The sequence below is a fragment of the Canis lupus genome, chromosome 18 (assembly GCF_011100685.1).
Source record: "Canis lupus familiaris isolate Mischka breed German Shepherd chromosome 18, alternate assembly UU_Cfam_GSD_1.0, whole genome shotgun sequence".
Lineage (NCBI taxonomy): Eukaryota > Metazoa > Chordata > Mammalia > Carnivora > Canidae > Canis > Canis lupus.
The window spans coordinates 40,699,669-40,712,903 of NC_049239.1; the positions used below are offsets into that span (position 1 = coordinate 40,699,669).

At 36.7% G+C, this 13,235-nt stretch overlaps 1 protein-coding gene across 1 annotated transcript; it reads right to left on the reverse strand.

Annotated features, from left to right (window-relative positions):
• Nucleotides 1-10,842: 10,842 nt before the first annotated feature.
• On the reverse strand, nucleotides 10,843-11,772 carry OR4A27 (olfactory receptor family 4 subfamily A member 27). The gene is given in 1 exon segment (NM_001389099.1): nucleotides 10,843-11,772. A coding segment is annotated over 1 exon segment (930 nt).
• Between the last annotated feature and the right edge of the window lie 1,463 nt (nucleotides 11,773-13,235).

Below are 13,235 nucleotides of genomic sequence, written 5' to 3' on the forward strand. Positions count from 1 at the left end.
CGAGTTTGCTGTATGTTACACACAATGAGTTATGTATCTGAAGGAAATAAACATAAATTTGGTGAAAACTTAACAGTATGAACTGAATGATAAAAAATTTACTAAGAGTAGATTGACATAAATATAATATTAATATTAATTATTCTTGATTTCTTAAAGTGTTTTATCTTTTTATTAACTCTTATTTTACAAAAGTATTATGGAATAATTTTATATTGAAAATAATGGAAATAATTATGTATGCTATTCAATTTTGCTGGTAATGATTTCTAAATATTTAAATGATATTTTGAAAATTAAAAAAATTAAATTAAAAATTATTTATTATTATTAATTATATTATTTATATAACAAAGGAGATTTTTAAAAAATTGTCCCAAGTCAAAATAGTTTTGTCGCATATATTTTAAATACGTGTGCCTAATGCATGAGGTCAACTTTCCTCTTTTTACCATTTTCTGGTCAAATTCCATGAATCATTAAATTGCCCAAGTATGTTTGAATCATGGCTCTTGCCAAAAATTTCATGTGTTTTATATACAATCTAAGGAACTAATGTCAATAAAAAGGGATGATACAGAAGGTAATGTTAGTCAAACTTTGTGGCCAGATAGCATGCAGTGGTATTTATTCAAACAAAATAATGAAAAATTCATTTATTTGCATCTTTTGTATCTGATGTGTAATTTTAAGACATTATTTAATCAGTACAAAAGGAGTTAAGAATACAAAGAATGCTCTTTCAGGAGTTATTTTCCTCAAGATAAAGAATTATCTATCCCTAGTGGTTTGAACAACTAGTGCACCTTCTATATTTCTCTGGATCTGATGTGACAGTCATATCTAGGTCCCTAGATGTCTATTTTTTAAAAACCCCAGAAAGCTTTTGTAGCAAAGTTACAGATGGTTATAGAAACCATCAACTCTAGTGATTCTCAAAATTAATATCTATGCATTTTATAGTGTTGAAGACTATTATATATATACATACATATATATGTAGTAGGTCTCTATATATTTTATATATATAGTATATCTCTCTATATATTATTTGTATGTATATGTTTATTTATAAACATATATAAGTTATAAATTTATAAAATACATAATTTATAACTATGTGTGCACATATATAAATATATATCTTTAAATATATTTAATAGAGAGGCATTTAGAAATGGTCCATACTGTTGGACAGCAATTTTGCTTTAAATTATCATTCAAAACTCTAACTTCACAAAGGAGTAATTTTTAGTGTGTTCTTACCTTTTTGAAAATAATAATCAGTTACAGAGTATTCAGCAGTTAACCTTCACTAAAGAGTGTTGAAAAGTTTTAGGGAGGTAGAGTTCATTGTTCGTAGTTTTTACTCATTGCAGGTGATACTGATTCTTTGTTTTTTTGTGTTGTTGTTGCTGTTGTTTTGTTTTGTTTTGTTTTAAGATTTTATTTATGTATTTATTTGTTTATTTATTTGTTACAGAGAGAGAGAGGCAGAGACATAGGCAGAGAGAGAGAAGCAGGCTCCTCACAGGGAGCCTGATGTGGGACTTGATCCCGGACCTGGGATCATGCCCTGAGCCAGAGGCAGATGCTCAACCACTGAGCTACCCAGACGTCCCTGATTCTTTGTTAATGAGGTAGAAATAAGGTTAATTTTTCACATACATTGATTTACCTAAAACAATCTATCTTAAAAAGAATTACTATGCAAGATGACTGCAAACACTTTAAAGACGGAATTCACATGATTAACTCAAATCTCTGATTTTAAAAAAGAGTCTTAGATCAAGAGAATCTAAGCATTTCTTGGGATGGGGAAGCAATACAGTGTGAATGCCAGGAGACAGAAATCCTGATTCTCCCTCAATTTGGGACTATTTTAGTGGAAGAGAGCTGAGAGGGATGATGAAGGGTGTCATGAATGAAAGCTTGAAAAGACTATCTTGAATCTTCATCTGAGTAGAAAAGAATATGCAAGACTAATCCATCTGTCTTTTTGAGTATTTATGTAAGTAAAGATATATGGACTATCCAACATAAATGTATCTGGAATTCTCTCATCTAAATCATTTTGAAATAAATTTCCTTCAGCTTTACCAACATGTACGTTGCTTAAATCAGGATTTCTCCTTTTTTCTAGACCATCGTTGGCATTGAATCCACAATAGTGCTTCATCTGTCTCATCTTATAACCTGAGAGGCCATTATGCATGCTCGCTGCACTGAGCAAACGTAAAAGGGAAAAGTCAAGAGGGGAGAATTATTGTCATAAAAACAACATTTTGATCACAGAGATATTAAGGATCCATCCTGGATAAAAACTGAAGTTACAGTTGTTGGAGAAAGAACATCAGGCAATCCGCTAAACAAATGGTTAGAATAGTAGCAACACAGAAAGAGGTAGAAATATTGAGGCATCTCAAATAAACTGACTAGCTTGAATGAATTGCTTAATCTCTTTAAACTTCATTTTACTGATTTTACAATTAAGATATCATTACAAAACTTAGAATTTTGATGAAGGATACATGAAGTAATATGAAACAGCCCATGACACATGTGGTTCAAAACTGTCATTTTTCCTTTAGTCTTTCCTCCCTGGAGTGATTAGCTTAGAACCATAGAAAGTGTCATGCGCGCACAAACAAGCAAGGCCAGTGGAAAAATAAAGAAAAAAACTATTAATAACATGGATTTAGTAATTTATCAGGTAAACTCCAATTTCAACAATTTGTTGGGAAAAAACATTTAGGTTAGTTGATGGAAGATTGGTAGTCTCAGGGTATCCTTAACTCTAATCTTTAGTCTAATTCGTTTGGACTATAAAAATATAGTTAAATTATTACTTCTTTGGTAGTACTAAATGAAAATTCTAAATGCCCTTTTTGTTAAACTATTAGAATAAGAATAGAAGCTTTTAGTTTAAATTAATATTCCATCACACATTCATATTTCCCCTTAGTATAACAGAATCACATGCTATAATCTTACCTTCGTTGATTCTGATGAAATTAGTCTATTCTAGGATGGCAAGTGTTTTGAAATATAGAAAATTCTTCATTATTGTATATATTCAAGCATAAATAGGGCTGTTTCTTAACAGCAATATGGAGGATTGTACATAAGTACAAGAATGGGACACAATGAAATTCACTGCCAACTAGAAAATGCTTTAATTTCATTGTTATTAACTGAAATTTTGCTTATAAATGATGCATAATTGGGACATCTAGGTGGCTCAATGGTTTAGCATCTGCCTTTGGCCCAAGGCATGGTCCTGGGATCGGGATTGGGGGATTGAGCTCTGCATCCGTCTTCCTGCAGGGAGCCTGCTTCTCCCTCTGCCTGTGTCTCTGCCTTTCTCTGTGTCTCTCATGATTAAGTAAATAAATCTTTTAAAAATAATAAATGATGCACAACTAAAACTAATATATGCTAAAGCATTTTTATAGTGTTCAAATGATCATATATTGCAAAAGAAGTCTTTATAGACTTAGAATTAAATTACATGGAATAAGAGCATATGTAATTAGTCAGGTTTGTGGTTAGTGGGACATTTCCAAAACCAAGGTGGCATGGGTAATTCACTAACCATAAGATCTGAGTGGCTGTCAGGCTAGTTTTAGACTACATCAGGTCGAATTCTATCCCCCCAGATGCTCACTCTGCCAAAACGTCCCCAGCATCAAAATCTGGAATAAAATGAAGAGAATTATAAATCAGTAATTCAAATACATCCAGATTAATTATCTACAATTACTTTGAAAATCACAATATGATTGATACCTTCTATGCATTTACAAGGGAAGTGGGATTCAAATATTTGCCAAACCCATCAGTGATGAAGGAATGCATTGTTATGCCTCAGAAATTTAGAACGCTGATTTAAGATCTCAAGGCCATCTCACACACACACAAATAAAAGTATTTCTTAATTCCTGCAAAAGCTAATAAGAATATTGAGGTCTTGGGAATCATTGATCTTCTCCCTATTGCTGAAGAAAATTTGGTTGGGAGAAACAGAATATAAACTTAAGTGACAACGTGGAAATTAACAATCCTTTGAAAACTGCAAGTAATTGCATTCCCAAAGGCATTTCTAAACAGATTCTGGCCAAATGTTGCTAAAGCACTGTCCAGAGTAATGTCCCTGGTTGCCCTGGGTGTTACTTTTCAACTTTGCATTAGCTTGTCTCAGGCTCTATTTCTCTGGAGACCCAAAAAGGCCATAATCAAAGCAGTTCAGGAAATTTGGTTTAAAGATTTTATTTATTTATTCATGAGAGACACACAGAGAGGGGCAGACTTAGGCAGAGGAAGAAGCAGGCTCCCTGCAGAAAGCCTGATGCTGGACTTGATCCCAGGGCCCCAGGATCATGATCTAAGCCAAAGGTAGATGCTTAAACACTGAACCACCCAGATGCCCTGAGTTCAGGAAATTTTGACTGTTCTGTGTTCATCTAGCTTTCTGAACAATCAGAGGGAAATCAATGTAGCCTGTAATAGTATTTGGTTAGCTTTCAGGAAATTTGAGATGAGATAGATCAAAGAGAACCACACAGAAGCATTAATAGTCCAACTATGACCCATTGTTGAGATCATATGTATGTAGAATATATTGATCAGTAAAATTAATAACCTGCAATATCAGAACTGGTGCAAAACTATCCATGGTTTGGGACTAACACTGAGGGATTCCATAATTGAAGGATGGGAGACAAAAAGAGGAATGATAAAACAATAAGCATTTCTTTCCCCATGAACTTGGAAGGTAGCAGAAGTAAAAAATGATGAAAAAATTTCAGAAGAAGGGAGTGCCAAGGTGGCTCAGTTGTTTAAGCCTCTGCCTTCCACTTGAGTCATGATCTTAGGGTCCTGGGATCCAGCACTGCGCTGAACTCCATGCTCAGTGGGGAGTTTACTTGCAAACGGTCTCTCTTTGCCCCTCCCTGCATTCATGCACACACACTCTCTCTCCAAAAAAATAAATAAAATAAATAAAATATTAAAAAAAATTTTCAGAGGAAGGAAGCATTCAAATACAGCAAAGCATTTATTCCGTTCACCATTCAGTTCTTTCTCCTGTCACTGGATGTTCAAAGGTTGCTTAGACTCAGTTTCATCTGCAAATACTGAGTTTAACTAGTTTAACTCGTCTTTACCTCTCTACCACAAACAAATCCATACATATTTCTCTTGTATTTAAAATGTCAGGAAATAAAATTTTATAGCCTCTAATCTGATTTGGATCAAACTGGTCAGCAAAACAATAAGAATAACAATAATTTATCCAAAGAGCCTTGATTGGTTCAACTTATTTTAAATTGATTAAATTATTTAGTACTTACAATAATGCATATTTTGACATAAATATCATTACCTTTTATGCATATAAGAACACAGAAGTTTCAGGGATCCCTGGGTGGCTCAGCAGTTTGGCGCCTGCCTTTGACCCAGGGCATGATCCAGGGCATGTTGGGCTCCCTGCATGGCGCCTGCTTCTCTCTCTGCTTGTGTCTCTGCCTCTGTGTGTATCTCTCTCTCTCATGAATAAATAAATAAAATATTAAAAAAATAATAAAAGAACACAGAAGTTTCTAGAGGTTAAATAACTGGTTCAAATAACCAGTAAGCAAGAAAATTGATATTTCTGAATTTGCTGCTTGCTTCCAGGCTTTGAAATGAAGGAGTCTAACTGATAGAGTTCAGGATAGGCTGCCCCAAAATGTGCCACTTTGACATGTGGATTGTTCTGAGCTGAAAACAATCAGATCTAAAGGATTCAAGAAGACATTTTTTCTTCCCCACTAACTGCCTAAAGAATTTAGAGGGCCTGATTAGGAAGAGAGGTACCACCAGAGATACCTACAGTGTGGGGTAGGTAAACTGTGGGGTACTCTGCAGGGCTTGCTTCAAATTTCCCTCTGTGGCCCATTGAATCCCTACTCTCTTCTTTTAACTCAGGATAGCATATAAACCTGTTGCCTGAATGTCAGGGAGCTTAATTTCCTTTGGATTCTCATACATATCAAATTAAAATTTGTGTTTCTCTTGTTACCCTGCCTTATATCAATTTCATTGTTAGACCCTCAGACAGCAGTATGCAGGCAGCCATACCTAGAGGGGAGGCAGGCAAGAGCAGATTGGCCTCGGCCTCACTACGCCTGGATGCCAGGGACCATAACGATAGCCCTGGAGCAGGTGACTGCTCCAGGGAAGTGCTGTCCTCCTAAAGCCAGGGGCAGCTGCAAAGACCTTCTGACCTTTGTCCCGGAGGGCACATGGTGCAACCGGACATGCAGCATCTGTGTTATGAACAGGCACCACTAAAGCAAGGGAGGCAGAGGGGCTGGGTGTGCCTGTGAAGGCCGCAGAAGAGGGGAGTCCTCTGCAGGCTACAGGTCAGCGCGCTGGACAGGGAGGGTGGAAGATGCCACCCTTATGGGCTCCAGTGCCACTGTCCTGATTTTTTTTTTTTTTTTTAGAGAGACTTCTGGTTTGTATTGTTAAGTAAGAGCAAATAAAGCCACACAGTCACAAACAGAAAAATGCAAAAATACAAATATATCTTAGGAAAGAAACGAGCCTCCTAATCCTGGCTCCACAGGTTTGCATCGATCATAAGAGCATCAAGAATGATGTAGAAGGTAGCACCTCAATGTTTACATTAACAGCTCAGGAGCAGGAGGCAGTCTCCACTGTAGGAAGTGGCACTTCTGTGACATGAAGCCCTGTTACACTTAACATCAGGTCTGGGTTCACAAACACTCCGGAATACCTTCATCTTTGTTGATTTGGCCTCCTCATATGTCTGTGTAGTGGGTCAAATAATGGCCCCCAAAGATCCGATGACCTAATCCCTGGAATCTTCTACTGTCATTTGCTGTGAAGACTATGTTTACTTCACTAAATTGCCTACAGACCCCTGTTGAGAATTAGTTGACCAATGTGTGCAGGTCTATTTCTGGACCCTCTAGTCCAGCCCATTGATCTGGTTATCTAGCTTCATGAAAATGACACGCTGTTTTGAATACAGCAGCTTTATAATATACCTTGAAATGAGAATATGTAAGTTCTCCTGCTTTGTTCTTTTTAAAGTTATGTGAGTTAACGCAGTTTCTTTACATTTCTATACACATTTTACATCACTTTGGAAAATAATGAGCATGTTTTCATTTCATTTCTTTCATATTTTATAGGGAATTACTTAAATCTAAAGATTTATTTGGAGATAATCCGCATCCAAGTAGTATTGAGTCATCTGGCCCATGAGAACAGTATTTCTTTCTATTAATTAAGCTATTCATATACTTTCAACATAGTTTTTATAAAGTTTTCAGTATATGTCTTACTCCTATTTTGTCATATTTTTCCTTAGGTATATTTGATGATATTGGAAATGGAATTTTAAAAGTCCAATTTCTATTTGGTAGTTTCCAGTACAAACTATCCAATTGATGTTATATATTGATCTTATATGGCACAACCATGATAAACTCACATTAAAAATAAAGTCTTTTGGGGTACCTGGGTGGCTCAATGGTTGAGCATCTGCCTTTGGCTCAGGTCGTGATCTCAGGGTCATGGGATCAAGTCCCACATCAGACTTCCTGAGGCAAGCCTGCTTCTCCCTCTGTCTATGTCTTTGCTTCTCTCTCTGTGTCTCTGATGAATAAAAAAATAAAATCTTAAAAAAATATAGTCTCTCTTATTGAACAACAGTTTTGTAGAACTGGAAGTTTTTACCATGACACAACTATAAGAAAAGTTCTATATAAAAAGTTCTAAGAGGGGCAGCCCAGGTGGCTCAGTGGTTTAGCACAGCCTTCAGCCCAGAGCCTGATCCTGGAGACCAGGGTTTGAGTCCCACCCACATCAGGCTCCCTGCATGGAGCCTGCTTCTCCCTCTAGCTGTGTCTCTGCCTCTCTCTCTCTCTCTTTGTGTGTCTCTCATGAATAAATAAATAAAATATTTTTTAAAAAAGTTCTAAGGAATGTGTAGAAAATCTCCATAATTTAGAATTATCAGAGAAATGCTGGACAGATGGGGAGTGAGTTTAAATATATTCACTTATGTTTTATTTTTGTGAGAGTTTGTGAAGGATAAGAACGATTTTTTTCTAATGTTGGGTAAAATTCACCACCAAAGTTATCTGGATGGGGGATGTGAAGACAACGCAATAAATTATTATTTAAAAAATATTTATTTATTCATGAGAGACACAGAGAGGCAGATACATAGACAAAAAGAGAAGCATTCTCCCCACGGGGAGCCCAATATGAGATTCCATCCCAGGACTCCGAGATCACACTCTAAGCTGAAGGCAAATGCTCATCCACTGAGCCAGCCAGGGATCCCTTAAATTACTTTAAGATTTAAAAAAGGACAATTGATAATATCTTTAATTTTAAGGAGCTTGCATAGTTTATATCATTTGAAAAATTTTTTCATTTTACTAAGGTGTTGGATTTATTAGTCTTAAGATCAATATGTCTTTTATTATTATTTTAAAAATCTGTAGAATATGTAGTAATATCACTTCTGTTATAAAAACAGCTATGTGTAGCAATCAATAAGTCATAAATATCTCAGGAATCAAGATCCAGGAAACTAAAGCCAAATTAAACAAAATAGAAATAACTATAAAATAAACTAAGAAAAGAAATCACTAACATAACTAACATTATAAAATAGAGAATAGCTAAAAATCAAAGGTTAATTCTCTGAAAGAACTAATAAAACTCAGATTTTTTTTTTTATTTTGTTGCATAACATTCTTTCCAGTGGGGTAGGAATTTCTCTGACCTGTCCTCAAGAACTCCAAGAGCCCCAAGAGTTCCCAAACAATACATGTACAGACACAATCATCACACACACACACACACACACACACACACACACACACACAGAGGGACATGACATTTGTATACTTAAAAAAAAAAATCCAAAGCACTTTGGAAAGGGTCTACATTAAGCCACCAAACAGAACTATGAATAACTTGTCAAAGCTAATTTCCTATGGAACAGACAAAATGTTTCCCCATCATATTCCAGAGGCTTGAATTAGGAGGAAAAAAGATATTAGTTATACATGTGAAAGTTTCTAAAAGTGGAAACATCAAAAGAGTGCTCCCAACACTAAGATAATCACTATTACCTCCATGATTTCTCTTGGATTTTGCCTTGGCTCTGGGGCAGGAGTAACTGAATCAAGTAAAGTTTGTGTGGAAGCAATGTAATTATTCTGCTGAGAAAAGACAAGTCTCTGGGAAGAGAGAAATGTCCAGACAAATATAAATGGAAGCACAGAGCTGAGATTGGGTGATGTGATTCAATGGACAAAGAGGTAAACAATATTTGAGAGAAAAGTTTCCTTAAAGCAGAAAACAAATAAGTAAAAAAAATTCTAAAGGTCTAGTAGTCTGCTGAATTTCATTACTTCCCTAATAGGCACATTGGAATATATGTTAAATTTTCAGCCTTTCTGACATTACTTATTTTGTTATTAACATATGATTGTTCATGAAACAAGAAGTTCTAGATATGTAAGAACAATGCATACAGTCAAATAAAAGAGGAAGATATGACCCTAGAATTTAATTCAGTTCCTCTTTGTTTGCATCTTAATTTGTGCAGATTTATTATCAGAAAAAAAGAAAGATAAAAAGAGAAAGATAGGGGCAGGCCAGGTGGCTCAGCGGTTTAGCGCTGCCTTCAGCCCAGGGCCTGATCCTGGAAATCCAGGATCGAGTCCCACGTAGGGCTCCCTGCCTGGAGTCTGCTTCTCCCTCTGCCTGTGTCTCTGCCCGCCCCCCCCCCCCCCGTGTCTCTCATTAATAAATAAATAAAATATTAAAAAAAGAGAAAGATATACCACATATTTTTACTGCTCAAACTGGAAAAAACACAGTTCACAGGAAGAAACACTATTACAGAACATAGGATTATTTGAAATGGAGAAAACATACTGCTGAATGGTAACAGAAGCACAGGGCAGAAATCAGAAGTACTTTGGATCTGTTAGATTTGCAAAATTTTCCTGAACAAGAAAACATTAGGAGTGTGAATTACACATGAGACATGGACCCTCAAACATGGGAGTGAATCCTAATTAGAAGAGATTGCTGAAATACAGCCATAATGCTGATAGATTCTAGAGTGTGTTTGTAGATGGACCCAGTGTAGTTGACTGAAAGCACCGAGCAAAGGGACACATGAGAGGAAAGGCAGGGAAAGAGGGAAATATATAACTTGACTTTTCAATGTGCCTTATTCTGTGTTAAAACTTCACGTGTGTTAGTCCAAGTGATATTATATCTTCATGAAGTATAACATTACCCCATTTCATAGACACTCAAATAACTAAATCAAATTTCCAAGACCCAGAGATAAAAGCTTACAGAGTCAGTGTGTCACCCAGCTCTCTCTGACCCCAAAGCCTGTCATTGTAGCAGTGTGATGACCTCTGATATTAGCAAGTTAGATCCAAACCATTTGGGGAGACTTATAAGATAAACAAGTGAGAAGGTTGGATTTTATTCCAAGAATAATAGGGTTCCATATACAGTTTTTGGAGATAGCAGTGATTTGATCAGAGAAGTGCTGGAGAAGGGCATTTCTTGATTACCTCAAATTCAAGTGCTCACACTTGGAATTAATTGAACCCTATAAAGTGGAGATTATGAGCTGAATTACAATGACTTGCTTCTTTAGCTCTTAACAACTTCAGAGGTCATTCAGTTAAGTTCCCCAAAGAAAACTTAGATGCTTTCTGTAACGTCACAAATGATAAATGCTCTTCAGACACAGAACTGAAAGCACAATGAAAATCACTTTATTTATTTGAATTCTGAATGTGCCACTTTAGACCACACCTTCCGCATGGCGATTTTCATCTCCATGTTTCTTAAGGTATAGATGAGAGGATTCAGCATGGGAGCAATTACAGTGTAAAACACAGAGATTTCCTTATCCTTGTTCTCACTCCCTGCAGGTAGAACATAAGTATAGATACAAGGCACAAAGAATAAAATGACCACCATTACATGAGAGCTGCAGGTGGAGAGAGCTTTGAGTCTCCCTACAGAGGAGTGGGTCCTAAGATTATATAATATGAGAATGTAAGAAGCCACCAGGACAAGAAAAATGACAACCACCACCATTCCTGAGTTTGCAATCACTAAGATACTAACAACACGAATATCTCTGCACACCAGTTTCAAAAGAGGCTTCACATCACATATGTAATGATCTATCTGATTAGGACCACAGAAAGGTAAATTGAGTACCATGAGCAATAGAGCAACAGAGTGCCAAAACCCCACACCCCAGGCCATAAAAATCAACAGGTTACACCTCCGTCGGTTCATGATGACCATGTAATGCAGGGGCTTGACAATGGCAACATAGCGGTCTAAAGCCATGGACACCAAGATGAATATCTCCACCCCTGCCAGCAAGTGGGCAGTGAAGAGCTGGGTCATACAGTTGTTATAGGAAATGTTTTTTCTTGCTGCACCTAAGTCCCTGATTAGCCTGGGGACCACAGTGGAGGTGTAGCAGAGGTCCATGAGGGAAAGGTGACAGAGAAAATAGTACATCGGATGTTCAATTAGATGGCTGCAGGTGATCGTGAGTAAGATAATGAAGTTTCCCATTAAGACAGCCAGGTAGCAGAGCAGGAACAAGAAAAAGAACAGTAGTTCTAGTTGCTTATTTCCCCATAGCCCCATGAAAACAAATTCTGTGACATTGTTCTGATTTTCCATGAGGTTGAGGTGATTCCAGAGACACAATAGAAGCTTAGTTCACCTGAAATGATAAAGAACATATGACATTTTTAATAATCCTTTTTAAATTTTTGGAGTATTTTTTTTTAGATTTTATTTATTCATTAGAGAGAGAGAGAGAGAGAGAGAGGCAGAGACATAGGCTGAGAGAAAAGCAGGCTCCATGCAGGGAGCCCGATGCAGGACTGGATCCTGGGACTCCAGGACCATGCCCTGAGCCAAAGGCAGAAGCTCAACCGCTGAGCCACCCAGGCGTCCCTTTGGAGTATTTTCACACCAAAAAAATATGCATGTTGAGGAGGGATTATTACACTCAGTCTTTTAAATTGTTTTGGCTTAAGGCTATTATCACATTTCAAATGATGTTTAATGACAGCATACTTTATACACATTTTGCATGCACTTAACTCACTATAACCCAAGAGTTACTATTCTGATACTCATTGTTCATATGAGTAAACAAAAATGGGTGGGTTCAGATAATAATACCTATTCATTCAGATATTAAGCAGTAACCTAAGATATGAACCTGTATCTGATGCAAAGTTCTATTCTCTTTAGAGCTATGCTACATTAGCCACTGACCAAATGGACTTCTACCTGTTTTCTACCTCCTTAAAAGATACATTTTTTCCATCTCTGCCATTAATGGAGAAATATACTGCTGAATAGCAGCAATTAACACTCAAAAGACTATAAGCAATTCTCTCTCCTATATGCTATTTCTAATAATTTATGAAGTCACAATCTCACGCCACATTCCATACACAGTAGAACTAAATATTTATTCTTGAAATAAAAGCAAAATCAAGATTCTTAATCATAGCAGATAAATAACCTGAATTAGTTGATAATATATTTGGTGACTCTTCTTGGCAGTTTGGTCAAGATTCAGAGCATGGAGAGGCTGGAAATGGAATGGGAGGCATAACCTGGGTATCTGAATACAGAAATACAGGTTATTATTATATAAAACGTTTCTATTTTCCCAAATCATTCTAAAGACACATTTTAGAGGTTGCTGTTTAAAATGTTAGAAACATTGTGGTAAGGTAGTTGTTTTTTGATGGCATATTGAAGAAACCAAGGTGATTAGAGAGTGTCCTGTGTATTTTTTTAAAAGATTTTATTTATTTATTCATCACACACACACACACACACACACACACACACACACAGAGGCAGAGACATAGGCAGAGGGAGAAAGCAGGCTCCATGCAGTGAGACCAATGTGGGACTCGATCCTGGGACTCTAGGATCATGCCCTGGGGCAAAGGCAGGTGCCCAACTGCTGAGCCACCCAGGCATCCCGTGTCCTGTGTATTTAACCACGCAGTTAGAGTAGTGCAGCTGCCTAGTTACAGTAGACCTAGGAACAGAGAGTGAATATGTTGAACCATCACCTTTTACCCATAACCAAAGGTCTGCCCTCAACAAAAACA